The 25202-nt window shown below is 33.1% G+C and overlaps 3 protein-coding genes across 3 annotated transcripts; 2 read left to right on the top strand and 1 right to left on the bottom strand.

The window, feature by feature from the left end:
• Positions 1-128: 128 nt before the first annotated feature.
• Positions 129-19166, bottom strand: LOC145618922 (vacuolar protein sorting-associated protein 53 A-like). Its single transcript, XM_081673538.1, has 25 exons — positions 19018-19166; positions 18635-18701; positions 18334-18428; positions 15328-15384; positions 15018-15168; positions 13786-13856; positions 13165-13289; positions 12548-12708; positions 12242-12383; positions 11711-11774; positions 9748-9933; positions 9563-9604; positions 8392-8496; positions 8230-8289; positions 6779-6856; positions 5018-5125; positions 4840-4905; positions 3795-3872; positions 3581-3714; positions 3399-3492; positions 2629-2706; positions 2173-2235; positions 1524-1592; positions 1358-1453; positions 129-818 (listed from the first exon to the last, which is right to left on the bottom strand). The coding sequence occupies exons 2-25, from the start codon at positions 18699-18701 to the stop codon at positions 525-527; spliced, it is 2484 nt and encodes an 827-aa protein (XP_081529664.1). The 5' UTR covers positions 19018-19166; the 3' UTR covers positions 129-524.
• A 959-nt stretch (positions 19167-20125) lies between these two features.
• On the top strand, positions 20126-20958 carry LOC145619842 (F-box/FBD/LRR-repeat protein At5g22660-like). The gene is made up of 2 exons (XM_081674535.1): positions 20126-20907; positions 20952-20958. The coding sequence occupies exons 1-2, from the start codon at positions 20126-20128 to the stop codon at positions 20956-20958; spliced, it is 789 nt and encodes a 262-aa protein (XP_081530661.1).
• Positions 20930-23504, top strand: LOC145621587 (uncharacterized). The gene is made up of 3 exons (XM_081676310.1): positions 20930-21370; positions 21612-21788; positions 23124-23504. Exons 1-3 carry the CDS (start codon positions 20993-20995, stop codon positions 23313-23315), a joined length of 747 nt encoding a protein of 248 aa, XP_081532436.1. The 5' UTR covers positions 20930-20992; the 3' UTR covers positions 23316-23504.
• The last annotated feature ends 1698 nt before the right edge of the window (positions 23505-25202 follow it).

Here is a 25202-nt window from a genome sequence, read left to right on the forward strand (position 1 = left end):
AAATAATTTTGTGATTGTATATTTTCTTAGAGAATATGAATGACTGTTTGAAACGTTTGTGTGAATTAAACCACCAATTATGTATATATTTGTTTCCTGATAATAGTAAATTGAAAACAAAGACAGGGTAATAGTACTACACGAAAGTTGAAAATTGAATTCACACATTCCATTGAAAGTTAAGATATGAATAACCTCACAAAGATAATACACGAGAAACTAAATTCTCTAATACAATTTAAACAAAATTACTTACAGATAACAGCGCATTTTACCAACAAATACCCATAGAAACCAGCTGGGAAAATGTCGACAAAATTGACCTACAACCCACATTCAACATATACATTATCAACATTCCTCTCCAACTGCATGCTAATAAAGATGGTTTCTTAGATTTCCGCCAGGCAAAAAATGGAAAAGAGATGAGGTTGTATAAGTTGATTAGGGAGAAGGATGAACAGACAACTGAGACAAAAGCATAAAGACATGATTTTTCATTCGCACAACCAATAATAAGACCCTCATGGATTAAAGAGTTTTCTGAAAGGCCCATCCTTCCTGTCCTTAGCAGCTTCAGTTAGTGCAAGGAATCGCTTGAAACCAGTAGTGGCTGCTCCTCGACCCAATGCAGCAGCTCTTGCAAGCACATCTTCTCGAGAAGCAGCAACAGCTGATGTAGCAGGACTGCTTATAGCTGGCACTGCAGGTGGAGCAGGAGCAATTGTAACCGCAGAGGTCATTGATGGATGCTTGATGCTTGGACCATGTTTGTTAAAATCATCTAGTATGGTTTGCTGGTCAGCTTTTTTAAGACCCTGCATTTTAACAAACATCAAAATATCAAATCTAGATTCGTTAAAAAGATAAGTGCAGCTGATTTAGGGAATGAAATAGCATAGGAATAAATCCATTAGAACTCATGTTTCAGAGTGAGCCGCCATTAAACACATAAGCAGGGAAAATAACATATGGCACTAATCACTAAAATTAAACTAAAGAGTTCTTAGTTTTCATACTTCAATTAATACTTGGTATTCCCATTGGTATTAATCTAAAAAGAATTACCACTAGGCCTATACTACAGTTTCTACCCTCAAACCATGTATCGATCATTTGCTGCTCCCATTTATACCTAATAGAGTAAGAAGGGAGTTAAACTACCATTCTCAAACAGTCAAACTCTGGATGGGGTGGCAGCAGTTTAGTAGCTCAGAACATGAAAAAGATAAGTTAGTGTCCATTGACATGAGGAAGAAAAGCTTGTACACACAACATGGCTGTAGAGTAAGCTGTGGCAACAACTTAAGGGAAACAAAAGGTTTCAGCAAAGAATTAAAACAAAACAAAATATAACCTTGAGCTCCAGGATTCGCTGAAATTCTGACGTAGTTCCTTCCGGTAATAAAGCACGATAAGTATCTGCTACAGAATCTAAAGGAGACAATATAACCTGTCCAATAAAATGACAGTTAGCCAATGCAACAGTGTTAAAATATGGATCACCATTATCCTTTACTCACCTTCAAAAGGGCCTCTGCTTTACTCATCTCACGGCTAACGTATTTGGAGTAATTAGCAGCACCAGATGTCTACGCACATATCAAACATGAAAAAGATTAGTATCATCACATACAGCTACAACTGTGGGACTCGGCACCAAACTCAGATACCAGGAACAGATGCAAGTACTTTTAAAAAATATTTCCAGCTTATTGCACGACCACTGATAAATCCTACCAATGGAAATAAATGGATACAAGTTCACACATAAAATAACCACCAGTCAAATTTTGAAGTAGTTTACTACTATTTGAATTTAAACCAACAAAATTGTGGAAAGAACACAATCATAATTTAAGAATAATATGAACATATACAGCCATATATAAACATCAGGAGCACATGAGCCCCAACAAAGTTCAGCTGTTGACCTCAGTTGAATTATTGTAGTATTCATTTGCTTAAAATGCAGCTTCATGGTAGTTTGGAAATAGCATTGCATTACCACAAGTCCAATTGCCATATAAAGATTTAACATGATTATATTGCAGAAATTTATAAATGCCCACCAGAATCCCAATCAAAGCAACTCAGTGGATGCAAAGGCAGTAAGATCATAGTCGATGACTTGGAGTTAACAATCTCACATAAGTGAAGTATATAACTTACTTGTTTAGCAAGAGAAGGAACCTCCAAAAGAATTGTTTTCACAGCTTGAGTATCCAACAGCATCTGCAATTAGAACAGTATGTGAGTTTTATGTTGTGTTGTCGACGTTGAGATTTTATCTATTTGGCTACTCCACACAAAATAGAAAGATATACTAGGATATAGGACAAACAAATGAATTATTTCAAAACCATTATATAATGCACTCATTCTTAACATTAGCATGAATAATGATGTACCTTACACAAAAAAAGTTGCAGGATAAAAATAAAAAAATTGAAATCCACAAAAGCTAATACAAGTATTGGGTCTGAAATGGAAGAGCTAAGACACAGCTCAACTTTTACCAATACTTTGTATCAGAGGTTGCCATAAATCTTTTTAATACTAAATTTGGTAAAGATCTCATCTAATCACAAAGAAATATCAAGAAAATATCTTATTTTGACCAAGTACCTGCTGGGCTCCAGTTTCTGATATCTGCTTGCATTTGAATATGTTCTGATAGAAACGGGGACCGAGTGAAGAAGCAAGCTGAAAAGAAGAAAGGGGGGAAAAATTAGAGAAAATATAAATAAGGTTCAGACTAATAGGTTTATGAAATATGGTATCCAGGAAACAAACAGGAAATTTAAAACAAAAGAGTAAACAAACAGGATACAGACATTCTGGCGATAATTTTTATTACTAATAAAGATAAAATTATAATAATAATAATAATAATAAATAAAAAAATGTTTAAAAAAAAAAAAAAAAAAAAAAAAAAAAAAAAAAAAGAAAAAAGAGGCAACTCCAAAGTCCAAACTATACATTAAGTTCTTCATCAGTTGACATGAAATTGCACAAGTAAAAGTTCCTCAAAAGTGGGAAACTATGGAGTTGTTTGCCTGAGGAGCTATACAGTTGTTTGATTGGCAGCAACACAGAAAGTGTAACTTCCTATAGAATGTTCAGCTTCATGTAGTCTGTAACAGTAATATACAATTACTGAAAATATTTATTCTTGAATTTGCCAACTATTAAGAAGCTTACAGTCACCTTCTTGAGTTCAACCATCCAAGAACTTATTGACAACAAAAATTTCGGAGCGAAAAAGAAAAACAGGGTCCTTACGTGACTAACATTAGCACAAGCAAGTTATGCAGAAAAATGCTCATGAAAAACCAAAATAGATGAACAAATTAGAAAATAGAAACAAGCAGACAAACTTAATCTCCTTCATATACCTTGTCCAAGAAAAATTGGAAGTAAATTGGGGACAGAAGCGTCCCAAGTATAGGTATACTGCTTGTAATTATTGTATTTATTCCATTTACATACCTGCATGAAAAGGATGCACATTACATGTTGAGTTCACAACAATAAGCCAATAACATCAATTTACAAATCAAAAGGAACTAAATATTACTCTGATTGGTCGCCAACACTTTCAAGAGTCGCCCATAAAACACGTGTCATAGAAGCCATTTCAATATCAAATTTAGTTTCCAAACCTTGCACCAGTGTTATCAATGATTTTGTAATTACTGCTGAATATTCGTCCTGCATGGTTGCATATTATTAAATATATGACATGGAGAAGTCTTGCAACAAATATAATAATCATCAGTATATAAATTTACCTGTACTTCTGACATATCAACTTTATCTGCAAATACGGGTTCAATAACCTTAGCTATATTTTCAGCCAATTCACCTGACTATCAACAAAAAAGAAACAGGTTAGATTATCTAGATATCACAAGGAAATTTCTTAACTATTATATTGTGGTCCAGGATATTCTACTTGTAGTCTTGAATACATTTAAATATCGTATCTTGAGACTTCTAAATGCAGTATGGAGCTGATAACTACAGACTTCAATCGTGAACATGAAGTATATTGACCAGAAACAACTAATTATAAATGGCACTAGTGCAGAGAAAAGAGGTATATTGAGAAGAAACAACTAGTTAAAATTGTCACTAGTGCAGAGAGAATGAAGGTATATTGAGCAGAAACAACTAATTAAAAATGTCAAGGTCTGTCCTCATACAAAAGCATAAATTCAGACTCTTAGACAATAAAATGAACTCAAGTCTCATAGTAATAGACTAGTGAAAAGGAGAAGCCTTTCTCTGACAAACATGAACAATTACTCTCCTTTATGATACTGTAAAGAAAAGATTTTATTCTATTAACACTACATTAGAACTTAGCAGTATTAACACTAGGATCACCAAAGTCCTTCAAGTCTTTATTAACAAAAGCATGTTTTAATCTACTATCAAGGGGATCACCAAAGTCCTCCCTAAGGTGACCACTTAAACTTGGCAGAAGATAGTGAAAGGTCTGACGGCAACAATATTCATAAATGTTAAACAACAGATGGGGCATTAAGCTGTTAATCAAAAGATCATTATGAACCTAGATTCAATCATCATTTGGACAAGATAGCTACTCATTGATTTGCCTCTCTTTCTGAAAAAAGTGTCACCAGATTGAACAGAAGTCAAAGGCATTGCACAACTCTCAATTTCCAACTTCCAAGTATCAAACCTAACAGCTTTTGACAGTAAAGATATTATAGAAAGGCAGCAAATTTATTACAGACAACCGCTTCTGTCAGGCATAAAATTCAAGATATCAACCCATGAACACCCAAAGGTTGGCTGAAGCGAACTCACCGTTTTATGACAATATTCAGCAGTGTTCACAATATAGCAGATCATCCTTTCATCTTTTTCAGATGTCTGTTTGAAAAGAGAAAGAAAGCACGGAAAAGCCAAATAAATAAAATTATAGTCAGCTGCAATGGAAAAAAAATTAATCCAGAAACAAGAAGTTGAAAAAGAAGAGTTAGACCTTAATCTGTCCATCTGTTCCAGTGGCCGCAGCCACAATTCCTGTCCCGCCCTTTGGCAGTCTGGCAAACAACTTTGTTGCATATGCTTTAAGAATTTTTTGAAACACCTAGTAAGAGAAAGCAGAAAGACATTTTTAAATAACTTATTATGATTAAAATTCTTAAAATTAACAAAAAAATTATATAATCATGTCCAAGCCAAGAGAAACGAGTATCTACAATAATATTATAGAAATTGTTAGTTGCATGCATCAACTTGATGATCACAACACATGTAAAAATCAAGACAAGCAAAAAGCCACAAGTCAACAGTGCACAAGACAGTTCACATTATCAATAGTTAACGCCCCCAGCTAGTTTAATTATTCCACTCTCCCTGCAATTTAAATCTCTTCCTACAACCCATAGAAATTTCCAATAGCCAACAAAAATAAGAAAGCAAAATTAGACACTCATATTTCATCATATACATTAATACATATAAATTTCTGATAGACACGCATAACGTAGAATTAACGATTTATGATATAAGACCAGTGGCGGATCCAGGATTCTAGACTAGGGGCAGCACTAACCAGCACTAACCAAGTGCTAGAAGAACAACAAGAACAAAAAGCCCCAATATACACTTACTAACTTGAAACTCAAACAAAATATCTCAAACTAAATATAAACTGGTAATAACATATGTGTTAAATTTTTGAATAATATATTGTGATTTTGTATTAAAAAAAAAAATTTTATCATCAAATTTTAAACATCCATAGATTTTGCAATGAGTCATTAGCATGGATAAAATCATAAAATTATGTACATCATACTAGCTTAGTTATCAAAATAATATTACTATTTTTAACCATTTTTTTATGGGAGTTACTTTTATCTAATGTTAAAACATAAAGTTAAAAATTGGAAAGTAATTTGAGGAAGAATCAATTTTTGATGGAGGCTTATTTTATCTAATCTGTTTGAAATAAATGTCAAGAAAGAAAAAATTCATTTGGGGTAAAAAAAAATAATAAATTATTGATATTTTTCAGAAAAAAAATAATAACAAAACAAAAAAATAATGACTTAGAAATGAAGTAAAAATTTCTCACTCATCAGGTAAAAAAAAAAAAAAAAAAAAAAAAAAAAGAGGGCATTCGAAGGGATTCAAACCTCTGACCGCAGCACAAAGGATAACTCTATTCAAACAGAGTGTTACCGCTGAAGCAACGTAGTTATCTTAAATGAATTGCATTGTTTAACTTTTATATTTAAACATCTTTTTTTTTCGGGGGTAGCACGTGCCCCCCCGGGTCACAACGTAGATCCGCCAGTGAATAAGACTCATGAGTGATAGTTTAGACTTTAGATTTCAGATGAAATGCTTCAAAAGGATCTCATACCGTAACTTCAAAAACATATCAAAAAGAATGCTGTAGCCAAAAGTAGTCTTTACTTGGCTTCAGTGTCTTAGCTTTAACTCAAATCAAGCTACAAGTTGAGAAGGACTAGATTTTTTTTTTTTCTTCTGACCATGACTAGCTAAGGGTCTGTTTCCTCGACAAGCTAAGGGTCTGTTTCAAGCCAAGCTGCATTTAGCCTAACTTATGCTCGTTCAATCTTAATAAATCCTCTAATCATAACTATTATTTTACTATGGCACAGCATAACTATGTATATCTCTTTGGTAGACAAAAGCCTTCACAAAAAGAAAGCGGGTGTAAAGCATGGCAAGACATCCCTTCTCTTCAGTGATAAGTGAAGAAAGGCACCTTAAACAGATTAAATAATGTCTGGTTCTTTGTCAAAGCACTGCATCTCTTCAAGCTTCGTCTGATTATCAGAAAGACCTAGATATCACAACACAGCTGAGTTAGTTAACAATAAAATAAACATGAAAACATAAAGCTAAAATAAGTAAAGTGGAACCAAATAAGATTAAAAGATTAGACAACAAAGAAAAAGAAAAAGAAAAAAAGTTGGATGCCATTAAAAACAAAAAAGACCCCTGAAACAACTTCACTATTGTACAAAAATGAAAATTCCTTTGTTCCTTTTTTTCGGTTACGTTTTCTACTCTCATCCGTTCTTGTTTGTTCATCACACTTTTGCTTTAATATTCTAGCTAAAAAATTCTACAATTACCTCACTTACTTTACTCTCTTTCTTACTATTTTTATATCAACCTCACTTACAACACACTCTCATTTTCTTACACAAAGCCCACTTTTAACACTCACTATTCTTATTGGTTTATGTTACAAGGTGCAACTGCAACCATCATATAGAAACTGAGGTAGTATTCAAGTAGTCATGTGCAATAATTAAGGTTCAATTCATTACATTCCAAAATTGTTGCTTCTAAGTAAAACATAAACAAGTTAAGTTCCACTAATAATGACGTTTTTTCAGTTCTCCTCGACTAAATAAATGAATTTTCAGCAAGTAAAAACAAGTTCATTCAGCAAAGAAAGTTATGTTCAATTTTATTTTATTTTATCTATTTTTTTTTTTAACATTTCCTTTTGCAAAAATAAGTGAAGGAGAGCCTAAATAGAACAAATGGTACAAAAGGTTGGAAACTTGGAACATCACTCTTGCTTAGGAAAATGAATAAAAGACTAAAAGTAATTAGTACTCCGTATTGAAAAATTAATACCATTAACTACTAGTTGCATGTTGACAAAATTGTTATTAACTCATTTAAAAGAACGTTTAATGCAAAGCAAACCATTAATTGCCAATTGTATATGTTAACTAGCCTTGATCACCAAGACTGTTTTGCAGATGTTCAAAAATCATATTAAAAAATAAAAATAAAAAAAACACACACACACACACTGACACACACATTCGTTACCTAATTCACTAATCCCCCCATGCATTGCAATCCGAAAAAGACAGATTAATACGTATGAGTGGTTGGCGTATTTTAATAAAATTAGGTAGCAAATTGAGTCTCAAACTCAATCTTAAACAGCAAATACATTGACACTGTCCCAAAGAGTCAGCCCTAAAAAGGGGGAAGTGGTTGGATGTTATGATAACAAAAAGTTTGTTTTAAATTTTTAATCCAATATGCAACAGCCATTTGTTACTTCACAATAAGTATTAAGCGCAACAGTTATTGAGTCAGTTAGATACAATTTATCAAAACGATTCAAATTGAAATTGAAATAAACAAGTTCACAAGAATGTATATGAACAAAGAACTTATATGCACCTGCATGCTACTGGATAAGATATTAGTCTGACTTCCTTCTTCGGTATCCCAAGTTTCTTCCTACAGTGTCCACAAGAACATAAATACCATTTCAAGTTTCAACATATACAGGGGTGTGGAAGACTGGAAGGGAAATGGAAGGCATGAAATTAAATAGAATACCTGAACAAGTTTCTCCAGATGATCCATCAGTGTTTTTTCTTCCAATTCTACATACACGTTTAGATGAGGTTCGAAGCAAGATGAGATGATTCCACGGAAATTGAACTGCAAATTCATCAATCGAGGAGTTAAGTTACCCTTGTCAGGTCAGTTACCAATCAATGTTTAAAAAAGCTCAAGGTGCAATGGAAATAAATAAAAAAATAAGCTAAAAAAAACGGAAATAATAAATGAACCACTGAGAATTTCAATCAAGGCCCAGATTGTAGAAGTTAAATTATGAATGTGAGCAAAATAAGAAATTAAATTAAACTCATCCCATTCTTTTTTGTTCTACTCACTTCCCAATTTAGCCCGTTCTTTTTTGTTCTACTTGCTTTGCTATATTCTATTTTAAGCCTACGCCCTTTACCATCTCACACCTTTTACCCCACAATAAATACACCTTTCCACACACTAACTCTTACACTTTGCTTTATTCTATTTTAAGCCTACCCCCTTTAACCATCTTACCCTTTTTACCCCAGAATGATTACACCTTTCCGCACACTAACTCTTACTTTATTTATCATTTTCTTACACCCAGTCACCCACCCACCTTTTTACCCTCTCTTACTTTATTCCACTGAATCATACACTCACTCGTTTATATATTTTCTAAAAACTGAGTAGAACATAAAAGAATGGAGGGGGAATATAGTTTGGTTGTATTTGTAATAAATGTTTGTTACTACTATTGTTTGACCCCTTTTCTCTTTCTACCAAATTCTAAATATTCTATACTACATTTGTTACTACTTTTCATCTCCATGCCAAGCACAAGAGTAAAGTTAATGTAATAATTAGAATGATTATTATTAGTATTAGTGCCTTAGTGGTTTACTAGATAATGTTTCTTGTTCGACCAGTAAACAGAACAGCCAATATAAACAGAAGGCATCAAAAACCAAATAAAAAGTATAACCGATTCAGATATAGGTGCATCTACCCACAAATCCTAAGATCCCTAACAATGGCTCCTCCATTATAGAATGCATTAAAAAGACAAAATAGTGAAATACAATAATAAGTGAGTGCTAGCGTTTCTGAACTAATGCACAAAAAGGGCAGTCAAGCTTGCTCTAAACTTTTTTGTCAAAAACAATGAAAAGGAGAAGTTGAAAAGGTTTACCCCAGCTCCAGGCACAGAAAATTCTTTAAGACCGTTGGTTTCCTGTAATAACAAGTCCAGAAGACAATGACAGCAAATCAGGAAGGAAATTTTTTTTTTTTTTTTTTTTTTTTTTGAGGGGGGGGGGGGGAGGCAATTATATTTCAATTGAGTTTAAAATTAACAGGCTATATCCGAATACATACATCAGTTCCACTGCCTTGATTAGCAGCGAGCTTCTTTTCATATTTCTTTTTGATATCTGATACAGCTTGACTGAAATTGGGCCCTCTTTCTGCGTCATCAGTGTCATGATTGGTCTCTTTAGCAGGTGAACTTCCTCCAAACTTCTCTGCCAGTTCTTCTTCAAATTCCAAAGTTCGCTGAAGTGCCTATCAAATTTTACAAGAGCCAATTGAGCAACAGAAAAGGCAGCAATGTGCAACAAAACATAAGTAATAAGATTAAGATATAGTATGGAATATAAAAATCTCAGGAGAAAATAAGATTTGAAATAGACAGAAATTCAAGCTTTCAGCCATTTGAAATTCTCCCAAATTCATGCCATATTGACGGAAAACCAAGGGCATAAGGGAACTCACATCCCATAAGCTTCTGTAGCTATACATGACATATTAAAAGGTTCCCAAATAGATTATATCGTGACAGATAATGGGTGAAGATCCAATCTTGATGTTATAAGAATCAGTTGGGAATCCTATTTAATACGCTCCAATGTATAGACATTTTACTAAGCTCATGGGTCAAAGCCTGTTCTGAAATAGTTGAATGAGGACATTTCAATATAGATTTTGCAGATATCGTTGTTTTTATTTCACAATTCTTCCTATGATTTCTAAGCTGGTCCACTGACTCTACACTGAGTTTGAAGCTTTTCAAAGATATTTGAAGGTTCACATGGGTTTTAAGATGAAGATTTATGTATTACATTCTTTTATGGAAGCATTAAAGTAATAAAGAATATGAATACTATTAATTCAGGGCTGGGTAGCACATAGTGGTGATTAAAATAGTGACTGATCCCATTAAGGTAACTGATGTTTTCTGCGATAGTATGTTGAGTGGTTGGAAAGGGTGAAGAGAGAAGAGGCTACATAATCAATAATGACATCCAATCTGTCTTGCTTATTAATTTCACAAAGGACGGAATTAACTATTAAGAGCTCTTCTCCATTAATAAGAACATAGTTTATAAGATTCATTGACAATGATAAACTAGGAAGCTGTTAAAGGCAATAACTGTCACTTCTGTAAGTTTCATTACAAAGTCCAAAATACTGTTTGTGTTGAGGGCTACAGGCCTGTCTCATGTTATTCTATTATCCTAAAATGTATTTTCAACTTGTTGAGTAGATTGAAATTGGTGTTTTTAAACATCATCTCCTTGGATCAAGATGCTTTTGCTAGAGGCATTATGTGAGCAGAGGTATTTGTCAAGATGTCTAAAGAGTTATGGTAAACGGAAAAAAAAAAAAAAAAAAAAAAAAAAAAAAAAAAAAGGGTCCTTCCGGATAACTTGTGAAAGTAAAATTGAGGAATGCTTTCTCTATTAAAAGTTAAATGATTTACAGCCTTCCTCCTAATTCGATTAATTGGATTAAGACTGCGGCTTTCCTTCCTTTTTTTATTGGCCTCGATGGTTCTCTTACAGTTTCATCCAGGGATAATATAAAGTCTTACTGTCTTAGACAAGGAGATCCTATTTCCCCACTTTTTACTGTGTGTCATTGTACAGAATATTTGTCATTTGTAGAGATTTAAGTTAGACCTAAGTCAACTATTGCTTGGTTTTGCAAGTTAATAACCCTTTTTCAGCTTTTCCCCTTTAAAATTAAGTTTTTTTTACCATCAAAACCCCTCTGAACTTCATTTTGCGGTTTTGATAATTTTTCATATTTTTTATGAGGTAAAGGAGTGTATGACTCATATGAGCATGGTCATATTGTCCTTAAGCAACCCAAGATAGGCATGCAGACCAATCTCCAAATTCAGTGTTGCTAAGTTGTATTGCCAGGGAATGTCAAAAGATTTCTATTGATATTAAGTACTCAGTAGTCGGAACAAAATTAGAGGTAATAAGAAATAAGACCACTTCTGAATACAGAAACAATTTAGGTATTAGAAAATCATCAAGCATTCACCCCTTACCAGCAGCAGTGTTCCCACATCCGGTTTCTCCTTCATGTTATCAAGTATTTCCTCAAGTTGTGTTCTGTAACAAAAAATGTAAAGAAACATAATATCACTTTACAAGATAAATATAGGATAAGCATGCATGAAAGTTTTCTTTTTTATATGTGTAAGTCCATAAGTGGACTAGCAAATAAAAGATAGAAGCCAATGCCTAATCTTATTGGAATAGATCATATATCAAACTAAACATTTGATGCTCAACAGCATCTTATCGAAGGAGAACAACATGTCCAAACGAAAAGGAAGAATGTCAAGCAATCAATTACCATCAAAATCCACTACATAAAGCATGCCAGCAGGAAAAAATAGTTAGATGTTGTCAATCCGTCCACCCATATGTTTCCCAAATAAGAAGACCATACAGATATTAGTGATAATCAAAAGCACATGCAACACTGGCTAGAAGCCTAGAATAAATAATTATTTTATAGAATGTATAGAGTTTAAAATTATAAGGAAGAGGCCAAACGAGAGTACATCACTGACCTCGTGAGCTTGCAGAATTGGATGCATAGTAAATAAGGGACATGCCAAGAAGAAGGGAAAATTTTCCATATCTCCTCATTTGTTCTCAACCGACGCTTGATCCAAGCATATCTCCTTTCCGTTTTATCCAACTTTGCAAGTTCTAATTTAAAATATATATATAAATAGAAATAAGCAATATGTAAGACAATTTTTACAGAAATCAAAGAGCAAATCATTTTATTGATGCAAAAAGGGTTATATCAAACGGAATTGGAATAAGTTTGGCGGCGGATCATGCAAGGAGCAGAAGCGAAGGATACGTACCAGCTCCTTCGAAAATTTGTCTATAGGAAGTAAGTTCCCTGTTGCAGAATATTTTAACAAGTTCTTCTCGTACAGAAGGCTCCAATGCATCAACCACCAAACAAGCATCTGATAGCTGCTGCAGTAAATTAGTTTCTTCTGTCTCTTTCCCAGTACCCAGGCTGAAATTGCAAGATATATTAATCAAATGAGACAATATATACAATATAAAAAAATAATATACAATGAACCAACACCAATGAAAACCAATTCTTACAGCTTCAACATGAATTGAGATTATGTAAACAATCAACCATCATCCCTCATTAAAAGTTGAGAGTTTTCTCATCTTACAAATTCAAGTTATAAGCATTCTCAAAGTTCAAACTTACATGTTCTCCAAATAAATCTAAAATCCATATTCCATAGTCAAGCTAAAGTAAAATTTCTATCCAGGCAGATATAATTACATCCAGATAAGGATTAATTTATATGATCAACGTGTACAACACACATTATTTTGAAGGACTTTATATTATACGAAGAAGGCAATCAGCCTCTTTCCTTTATAACCTCCCAAATCAATTATAGTCCAACTCCACATATCACGAAAAAGGGGAAGAAAAAATCAGCATTACCTTGAGAAGTCAGAAAAAACATGAGACTTCAAAATTTGTTTAATATTCTTGAACTTCTCTCGCAATTCTGTTATTTTAGGGACATCCCTATAGGCTTCAAAATGACTGCATAACTGATTTACTGCCTGAAACAAATTAAGAAATAACATCATCCACACTAAGATAAGGAATGTGTGGGACAGGGAATAAAAGATCAAACAGAAAACAAGGAATCTATAAGACATGGAACAAGAGAGAAATGTTGACTCAAACACCTCATAACCATAAAAAAAAATCACTTAAAATTTGTGTTATTAGAGGCAAGTTATGCCTTAAAGCATGTATATCTTTCATCAACATTGGAGTCTTCAAACAATAAGTAAACGTACAATGTAAAAACCACATAATATGTTCAGACTATACAGAGAAGATTCATCTGCTTACAATACAGCCAAATATAAAAGAAATGATTTATTTTCCATCATTCAAGTCACATAGTAAATCTAAAGCCAAAATATAATGGGTGAGAACTGAGAAGGACTGTGGATCCTCCAAAGAGATAGGGAAAAAAACTTTAAAAGCTTAAAAAATTATTGACCTCCTAAATAGAAGAAAAACGCTTGCCCACTGGCAGCTTGGTACCTCCAATTGAGCAGCTGCCTCCTTATATTGCCTTTTTGAAGCCATCACTTGAAGTTGCTCAACAGCAGATACTGCCAAAGCATTTAAAAGGCATTATGTTAGCATGCTTAATTCTCCGATTGACTGAATACCATGCGATATTATACAAATATTCTACATCAACTACACAAATTGGATATTAAGGCAATTATACCTTTGTTAGAGCTATAACAGAGAAACAGTGCATGAAGTCATAAATCATGACATCCCAGAAAACAGCAAAACATGTGTAGCAATTGGCAAGTTTGTGGAGGTCAGAATCTATAGTCTTCAGACTATCCAAATAAAAATATAGAAGCCTAGGTGTCTTAATATATGGGAGCAATTTATTGTAAGGACTTAGAACTTTAAGAAAATATGGAAGTTCCTCCAGAAATGTGTAATAAGAACAATATGAAGTATATAATAACCAAGGCCGTAACATGTATTCCAAAGGCCCAAACTGCCCCCCCCCCCCCCCCCCCCCCCCACCAAAGTCCAAACAGGAAAAAAAAAAAAAAATAGAAAAATAACATAAAATTGCTATGTACACATGTTTGATTCAAAAGGAAAAACAAAGGTCCATAATCAAAACTAGTTTTAACCAAGAGGGGTTTATTTATCTTCATACTGTATCACCAAATACAAATTAATACAGCATTGTCTGAAAAGAATATGAGTTAAACATTGCAAGAACAAATTTGTTGAATCTAATGAGCAAATGTAATAGGAACTCTTGTTTGTTCATTATATTATTCATGTATTACCACAGCAATGAAAAACATAAAGATTAATAAAACATGAATCCTGCATTTCTACGAGTAGCAGCTAACAGATATAAAACCAGTAAATCATCTCAAACATGAAATAAAACTAATGAAGGATAGTATTGTATGATATGTGATAAGTATCATGGTAGGCTCTTGATCTTTGACGTATTATACAATCATTATAGTTTTAAATTTGATTCTTTGGATTAGTTTTGCAGTTACATGCTTAGATGTTATGTGTGAAGGTGGAAAATACTTTTCATGAATTTTTCTTCTGGTGGTACATTGTCTTTGTATGATCTTCAATTGGACAATAAACAATATAAAAAGAAAGCAATAAATCTGTTTTTTTTTTCCAAGCGCAAAGACCAGATAGTTAATGGTCCTGGATGCTGAATGTGTGAGACGCTAAGATCAATGAAAATAGAAAAGAAAATAACCAACCTAACATGGTAAGACGATGAAGTGCTGTAATAGTAGTTGTTATGTGCTTCTTTGCAAAATCGAGCTTCTTTATGTCACGACAAATTTCCTGAACCATTGTCTCACTTTGCTCAGCCTTATTTTTTATCTCCCGTATCTTGTACATGAGTTCCTGTTAAAAATTGATCAATCTATTAATCCAATCAGAACAATCAATTAGTGGAACAGAAATTAGGATACAGTCAATTCCGGATTATCATCCACAAGAGAATTAGAGCCAATCAGTCATTATATATTAAGTAATATGAGTCCATATATTGAGAGTACAAACCTCCACTGCACGCGTAGCAGCAGCAAGATCTTCTTTGGCCTTGGTACCTGAATTACTCTAAACTACAGGAAGTTAGCAATCAAAAATTAAGAGTTCAAAAATACACAGCTTCACCCTAGTGAGTGGAAGATTTGATGCTAGTAGAAAGGTTGTCACAGCTTATCTCATGGTCCTGAACCAGTATTCCTATCTCTCACAATAATTAGTACCCTCCTGATAACTTAGTAACCCTCGTATTGTGAGGGAAGAAAGCCTTGGTCCAGGACCATGCCATTAATACTCCTCTCCAGGTAGCATTTTCCAAAACAAAACTCAAACACTAGAACACTACTAGTACAGAAAATATAATCAAGCTTTGCTGAAACCAACAACCAAAAATGGTAAGAGACTGCGTAAAGAGGAAAATCAGGTCTATACTAAGAAGGCCACAATTTAAATCTCGAAAGGTAAACACATTTTAGAAATATTGAAGATTCTAAAATACATAGGTTCAACTGTTCAAGAACTAAAAAAGGCCCCCTACTTGAGAAATGGCACATAAATTCTTGAGTTCCTTTGGTTTCAGATTAAGGTCATTTCCTCACGAATTGTATATGAGCTAAGTCTAGCCTGCTCACATCAGCTCAATACTTCTTCTTAGGTTTTTCAATTCACCTCATGAAATCCCTTAAAATGATCTTAGTCATCTTACTGCAGTTTTGCACCATTCACCTTCTCACCAAATGCCTTCTGGAAAAGCCCATATCCATAAATTTCACATCTACTTTTCTTTTTAATGCTTTTTCAAAGTCAAACTACCGTGTCAAAAATAATGTTTTAGTGGTAATTTGAAGAAGGAATAGGAGAATTTTTTGGTAGGAATATAATCATCAAGACAGAAATTTAACTCATGCCAGAACATAACATCCGATCAAGAAGCAAGACAGAGAACAAGCTAACAGAAAATACACATGAAGACATGGATGTAATTGGCATCCAGATTATTTCATTCATCATCAATAATCTTAAAAGATATCCTTATTCCAAAACCTATTGTTTTTCACCCTATCTCCTAGTTTTGTCGTCTTAAGAAATCCATTTCTTTCCAGTTTGTAAGAAGTCAAATGACAGCCAAAATCATTCCCCATTTTCTACAGTCTCACTTTGGATTTACTGCCTCCATCCCTTTATTAAGTTTCTGTTTTCCTTATTGGGTGTCCCATGATTAAGTGCCTAATCTAGTTTTGTTTTATGTATAATTACCTACATACCCCCAATTTATACTTTTTAACATACTAAACTTCCCTAAATACCATTCACACATGCTTTCTCATCAGTGTCTCCACTAGAAAACAAATATTGTACTCTATATAATTATTCCCAATGTTCTTCACAAATGCTTTTAATACTTCCTTCATTTGCATTAAAATCTATGAAATATAATAAAGACACTTAATAATGGGACAGAGGGAGTATTTACTTTTACAAAAATAAATAAAAACAAATAACAATAAGTGCATACTGGGTACGCCAGGCTACCAGCAAAATTTGGCATCAATGAGGATGAAGAACAACAAGAAACATTTTTCGCACCCAAAACGATTTAAAAAAGAAAAGCTGTAATGTAAAAAAAAATAATATAAATAATGACAACATGGGGAACACATGACACCCATATTCAATATCAAATTCTTACACCAATGTGTGAAGGAACATGTCTAGTAGACACAACTTCTCCCACCCACTTTTCCAACTCATTTTGCAAGGACCGTCTTCGATCTTAAAATCTATCACGATGTTAAATCTAGGGTTATCTTGGAGCATACTGTGACATAGAATTAGGCACGATGGCCGCGAGCCATTTAAATTGCCTGTAAAATTGGTTCCACAATCATCGTTGTGACATCAACAAAGATTTCAACCCTGCAATAAATCCTACGAAATACAATAAGGCATGTACCATTCATAAGAAACATATTACGTATTCAATTTTTTACTAAACATTGATTGCTTGGTCTAAACTACCCCTACTCTTCTTTTGCATAGCTTCATTTTGACCTCTAGCCCGTTACAAGGTCATGCACATCAATCCCTATTTAATTAACATATTAATTCATGTCAACTTTAACAAAACCACACCGAGCCTGATAGAAAGAAGCCTGCAATGGACTTCTTTAAATTTAAATAGTAGTCTTTAAAACTTGTATGCAGCTCATCATTTGATCTAGCCAGTTGTACGTGTCTGAAGATCAAGCTCATAAATCAATAATCCATCTAGAATATCAAATTTATAAACTAAAGGTATTCATTTTTACCTAGCTGCATTGCTCTCTTATCTCTATATCAATTACAGTCCATCCCTCTCCAACCTTGTGCAATCTTAAGTCATCTTGTCTAAACACTAGTTTCCCAAATTTTAACAGTCATGGCTCTCATCATGCCTATTAACAAGAAAACTCTATCTACACTCAACCTCCTACACTCTTCAATCAGTCACCTTGTCTGAACACTATTTTCCCAAAATTTAACGCACATGGTTCTCATCAAGACTATTAACAAAAATACTCTTCCTACACTCAACCTCCTTAAACAACCTTCTATAAACGAAAATGAACTCAACAGAGCCTCATTTAACAAAATCACAACAAACTCATTCTACTACAAAACAAAATAAAAAGATTTATACACCACCATCCAATCCAAAATATGAGAGTATTTGGAAACGAGGATTATTTCCCAGGGATGATAAGGAAATTGTGCCATTCCCTTATAGAAAAAGGTAAAAATGTTTTCCAACATTGGAATACTATCTCCACTTGTACAACTAGTCAACTACTTCCCACCCGTTTACAAACCACACGGATCAAAATTCATCATTTCAGTCAAAAATGTTTCCCATCCAACTAAATGAAATTGAAGTGAAGATACCTATCATACCATGATACCAGTAAAAAATATTTAAAAAAATTCATCAATACTTCCATCAAAACTGTAGAATGCAAATAACGCAAGGCCAATAAACCTTACCTGCTGTCGAACAGCTCCCAGTATTGAAGCATCCACTCGACGGATTTCACCATGAATCTTTTGCATTAGAGGCTCAACTCCAGATAACGACGCCTCTGATACACCAATATTATCACACAATCAGCAATCATTCAAACAAATGCAAAATTATAAGTTCTCAACTACAATTTCACCAATCCCTTTCAAAATGACACTAATACATGTATCATTCTCCGACTTCAACGACTCGAATCAACAGAACTTCAAATCCTAATACAATTCAACCAATATAGGTAAACAGAAGAAAAGCAACAGAAATTACCTGTAGGAAACATCTGGTTAATGTATTCAAGAGCACTTGACTTATCCATAGATCGAGGAACTGACATCTGTTCACATTACATCAATCAATACTTCCGATTTTCAATCAAAATCAACACAATAAACTACAAATTTCAATCAAATTACACAATTCAACAACAAATTAAGAACAATAGATCGAGTAATTTTCAATTAACATATACAAAAACTATATCAAATCATAAACTAAGCTTCATATATCAACATTTAAGCTATAAAAATCAAAATTTACTAGCATAAATTGAAAATGTCGATCAAAATTCATACTCCTAATCTACCAAAAAAATAACAAAATTATAGTAAATTGAAACTCAAAAATTACGAATTAAATTGATGAAATCAAACCTTTTGATGTAATTTGAGCTACAAAATACGAGTGATTGAGATTTCCAGTTGTTCAATTTACGAAATGATGAGTGAGATCAAACATCGAAAGAGGAGAGAGAGTGAGAAAGATCGGAAACCATCGACGTCTTTCTTTTATTTTTCTTTTCTTTTCTTTTTCCGAGGTACTCCGTATTAAAAAAAATAAATAAATAAATAAATTATTATTATTTTTTTTTTTAATTCGCAATTTTTTTATTTTTTTATTTTTATTTTTTTTTGGGGTTTTGTGGGGTCAACTGAATCTCTTATATTTTTTTTTTTTTTTTGAATAGACTGAATCTCTTATATAATGACATAACACTTCATCCTTTCTTTCACCTCAATTGCAACCAAAATTTTGATTGATGATATGATTTTTGGAGTCAAGAATTCTTCGATTTAACCCTAATTCAGATTCAATTAACAGGTTCGAATTCAATTTTAGTTTTAATTTGGGCAATTAATTTTAAAAATTTGAAGATTTATACTTTTTTTTTTTTCTTAAATTGCTGTATAACTGTTGCTATTGATGATTTATGTATGCAAGATTTGGTGAATTTTATGAATATTACATGTCAATTTATGTAATATTGATTCGAGAAAACTGTAATTGGAAGAAATGTGAAACAGAATAATGTGTTTGTAAGGGTTCTTGTATTATCTTGTGGGTTTTTCTGTAAATGTTGAATGTCTTTGTAATTAGTGTGTAGTTGTCACTAGGCAATTCCAATTCATGCTCGGATTTTTGGTTCATGTAGCCGACCCCACTTATGGAGTACCGGATTAAGGTTTTGATTGATTGATTGGTATATATCCTACTAGTCCTGTAAAATGTGTTTGGGATGATTACTCAGATTGAATAACATGATTTAATAGTTTCTGCTTCAGCGTGATACTATATGTTTCGAATTCATGTTGTGTTCCTATGTCCTACTTTCCTGTAATTAATGATGTAAACTGGTGATATGGACAAATTGACTTAAGCTGGATATTTCGATATTTCTTCTATGTGGGCAGGTTTTAGATTAACACCCTGTTAACCTTTTCTAGGGAACATATGCATGAATTGGTGTAGAAGAACGGTTCAATGGATGTTACTTCTAAGAAATGTAAGAAAAGAAGCCAAAGGGATTCTGCTAATAGAGTAAGAAAGAGAGCAAATCGTACAATTGACTATATATCTGATATGCCGGATCATGTGCTTCATCAAGTTCTTTATCACCTCCATCCCAAGGATGCTGCTCGAACTTGCATCCTGTCTAAGAGATGGAGGCAAGTTTGGAATTCATATCATACTGTGGATATTGACCTGTGTAGCTTTGACAATGTGAAGAAAGGGATAAAGAAAAAATATAAAGTTCAGATGATTAATCGGCTGCATGATGAGCAATTGCATAGTATTCACAAGTTCAGGTTGTGCTTTCCTTATCAATTATGGGAATGGGATTTAAGGACTTCTGATGTAAATGATTGGATTGTTTCTGCTATTGTGAGGAATGTTAGAGAACTTGAAATCCACGCTACAATCAGGCGTCGGCAGGTACCACACTACACTTTGCCTCCATGTGTCATGTGTGGAAGTTCCATTACTGCATTAAGCTTATATGGTTGTCTTATACCTGCCTATTCAGTAAATCTTCCGCATCTCCGGAAGCTATCATTTAAGAAAATGAATGTCTCCCTGCTGCAGTTCGGAAATCTGATCTCTAGTTGCCCTATGATTGAGGACTTAAGGTTAATACAGATACGATGCTTTGAATCGAACAAATTGACTATCTGCTCCCTAGACAAGCTGAGGCGAGTTGATGTACACAAGTGTATTCCACTTGATAGTATTGTTATTGAGGCTCATTGGCTTGAGACTTTTTGGTATTACAGTAAGAAAAAAAGATTCTGTAAAATTGACTTGTCAGCATGTAGGGCTCTTAAAGAGCTGATATTGGAATATCCCAGAATGACAAATAAGATGTTTCGTGATCAAATTGTGAAATTTCCAAAGCTTGAGAAGTTAGTTCTCAGCAGGTGCAATGGGTTAAAGAACATCCAGGTCTCTGGAGACAAGTTGAGGAAGCTAGTGATTAGAAGATGTCGGAAATTAGAAGAGGCAATCGTAACTTCTCCAAACTTAACCACACTTGAGTATCGTGGTAAAATGATGCCATTTTCATTCCTTACTTGTTTAAGTCTAAACGAAGCTCTACTTACCTTTGACCCATCATCGAATGCTGCCAGTAACTGGGATGTTGGAGGAAATGATGCATCTAGACTGTACAAATTCCTTGATGATATTGATCGTTACAAAGGGTTAAAATTGATGACCCTTGACAAACAGGTAAGAATTCTACTCAGTTGGATTGTGTCATGGATGGACTGAACATAGACCCTGTTGGCTTAAAAATAAATCTTTGAGCTGTGTATGAGGTTGTTCTCATGTGGTAGCTTAAAATTTTGGATTGGAACTTTGTTTCTGAACTGAGTTGATGGTTAATAGCCCGACTGTATGTTCAACCTTCATATGCTAGTGTTTTTATATTGTTAATTTTTTTTTTCCTTTCATTGATGAATTTATATAGGGTGTTATCATTTATGAAGACATCAGGGCTATGGTTCTTCCTTTGCGCCACATATCTAAGCCACATGCAGTGAGAATATCTGCTCAATTTCGGGATCTACTTGATGCTGCTTTAAAGACATTGCCTATTCCATCCACTCTATCTATAATGTCCCACAACACCAGTGACTTTCCTGAGGTATTCTGTAACTTCTCTATAGTTTTGTATCTGATTGTAACAATTTGACCACGGACACAGGAAAATATTATATAAATACTTCCTTTGCCCCTCATTAGTTCGTAATCTATTACTAATTTACTATGCATAGTCGAAGGTCTTGTAATGTTCTTTTCAGCTTACTTAAGCAAATATATGTTTATTTCATGTACGAAGTATGATCAGATCAGTCAGACCATATCTTTCATTTGTGTTTGTCTGTCGCTATACTACAAATTAATTCTGGAAATTTCGTAAGTGAAATGTACACATTAATATGAATCTCCTGGCATTTGATAATTTTTGTTTTTTTCTTAAAGATTAGTGTACAAATAAGGTCAAAGCTTAGTCAAATTAAGAAATCAGATGACAGGCTTAAGTTATCTGTTGTATTTAAGAAATGAAAAGTAATATATAAATAATTTTAAAATAGATAGATGTGAAAAATGTGATGATAATTGGGTATTTATTTAGCTATTTTAATAGAAGATAAGGTGTAGTAAGTCCAAAGGTGAGAATGTTTTCTGCATGAACTTTGCCTTGTGTATGAATGTAGTGTCTTGATGCCATTATTCTTTGTGATAGAATTTTACTCTGTGTTACTCTTTTTTACTCTACATTACTCTTTTGATCCTCCTTAGAATTTGAATGTGTCGAAGATATTTCAAGCATAATTAGTGATGTAATACTCCCTCTTATAATTGATACTACGAAGTATGCTTCAATCCAGGCAGTCGCAGCTATATGTGACAAATATATTTGATTGCCAATGACTCTGTATAAACAGATGAAGCTGTTTGAGTGTCTCCCCCCCCCCCCCCCCCTCCTCATGTTTTGGCTTTGGGAAAAATAATAATTTTAGTCAAATTAGACGCCCCCCCCCCCCCCCCCCTCATGTTTTGGCTTTGGGAAAAATAATAATTGTAGTCAAATTAGACGCTCAGGGTATTCTGCTATATTTTCATGAAGATTACATCAGTTAGAGTTATGTGTATTGAAACTGTTACTTTTTTGCATATTCTGCCAAATTGTTGACTCTGAAAGCCCCCGTGAAGTATTTGTTTTTATAGCCTGACACGAAATGTAGCATCTATCAAGTTATTCATCATAAAATCTAATGAAATTAAAGGAGGTCAGTTTGGAAAATTATCAATTACTAGGTCTCTTTGAATTCTGTAAACTGTATAAATACAAACTCAGGGGTGAAGCATTGGCAGAAAATGAAATTATCTATCTGCTTGTATGAACATTGACGCCTTTAGAATTGATAGAGGAATGTCATTTGAATTTTATTGTTCTTTTCTTAATCACTGGCAGATCATATACGAAGAGTTAAACAAACAAAAAGCAAATCCGGAGTGTTGTGGATTCTTCAAGAAGAAATGCTGGCGGCATTACTTGAAGAGCATCTCTGTTGAGAACTGGATATTTGAGTCAAGTGGATGGTCTAAAGCTTCTGCATCTCGTGAGTGGCAGAAAACAACCTTTGTGCTGGATTGGAGCAAGTGAACACAGGCAAGGTCGGAAACTCGTAAGGCTTGATGGAGTTGGCAAAGCAAGTTATCTGAATTCTATAGAAATATTATGGAGTAGCTTTAGAGCTGCATATTTTTATATGTTAGTCACTTTTTAGGATGATTGTTAACTGTGGTGCCTAAATGGCTAAATCTCCATCATTCAATATATCACCTTGAACAATTGTAGAACACAAATTCTTGAAGCTGACTTTCATTAAGTTATTGTAAAACAGGTTAAAACATTTTTGAAGTTAGCATTTTCCTAAAGTAAATTTTACCTTTAAAAAATATTTCTAATGTATTAAATTTATCATATCAACCTCTATAGCATGTATTCATTTGAAATTATACATTAAAATACAGCAAACTTGTTACGTATTAAAAGTTACCGTGAAAGGGTTTAAAGTTATTTTAAAAATTGTTAAAGTATTCTTAAATTGACCGACTTACTCTAAAATTGGAAGTGTTGAAGCTTTAATATGAGAATTTCCAAGTTGAAATATATAAAAGGGGTTTTTTTTTTTTTTTTTGAAAGATATAAAAGGGGTATTTAAAGGAGTAAATGTATTCATATAATTCAAAAGTAATAATGATAGAGAAAATTAGATGCTTAATATGTTCAACATGAGATATCCCAATTAAGTCTTTCAACATGGTACGAGAAATTCCAAGTTTCCAACTAATTAAGTCTTTTCAACACAGTGCGAGAAATTCCAATGTTTTATATCTTTAAAAAAGTATGCATAATCAGAACTATATGCTTTTGTTCGAGTAATATGGAAGCAATATTGTGATTGTAGGTAGAAATTAAAATTAAACCTATTTGTTTTGTAGATTTCATCCCAATTTTAACTTCGTCCCCACAATTCACCCAGTTACAAAGGGATGAAAACATAATCAAAATACGTCACACCCCCATTAATTGTTGATGATGTGCCAGCTTTTAGTCAAAGTTTGGAATTCCGGGTGCACTCAAGCAATAATTCACTATGCTGAGACCTTTTTTTTTTAGATAACAAAAATAATTGATTGTAACTTATAATCAAATGGGGTATTAATTAAGGTAGCTTGTATCTAAACATATATCATAATTTTTGAATTTTTTATTTTGGCCCTTGCTATTATGATGCATGCTCAATGATGCAGTCCCTATGATCCATGCTATATATTAAATAAGTGTCATAAAAATAAAAAAATAAAAATTTAAATTAAAAAAAAATAAAAGGCTCTACAAATGGTTAAATATAACAACTCTTTATTGACAAAAGTTACATAGTTTAATTACTCTACATCTTTTGATCATTTATTTTCATCTATCATCAAAAGAGTTGTCAATCAATCAATATACCTATACTAAAGGCGAAATCAGAAATGACACTTGTCATAATTTGGTTAAAAATTTTCCCTCCAAAAGGTCCTCTTTCTTTTTTTGTTTTTGTTTTTTTGTTTTTTTGTTTTTTTTTCAAAGCTTCTTAGAGAAGTATTTAATTTAATACTTACTTTACAATAATACTTCTTTTCATTTGGCAAGTACATTCATTTTTACACATTCAACAAAGATTTATATATTTATTTATTTTATGATGGGAACAAAATCATATAATACAATAATGTAATATTATCTATAACTTTGTAATGTAATCCATGGTTATTTTTATTAGTCGTGCGTGCATTTCTTCCTCTGTTTTCTTTAAAGATTCAAAAAAATTGTAATTACAGAACTTTCATCCTATTTTGCAATTTGATATAATTTTTTATAGTAAAATAATTGTATAAAACTAATGATAAATATTGAAATTACCGTGCATGGCACGGGATCTAACCTAGTATACAATATAGTTCAACATTAAAATAAAAAATAAAAAATAAATAAAAAATA

This window comes from Chenopodium album, chromosome 27, assembly GCF_948465745.1.
Source record: "Chenopodium album chromosome 27, dcCheAlbu1.1, whole genome shotgun sequence".
Classification (NCBI taxonomy): Eukaryota; Viridiplantae; Streptophyta; class Magnoliopsida; order Caryophyllales; family Amaranthaceae; genus Chenopodium; species Chenopodium album.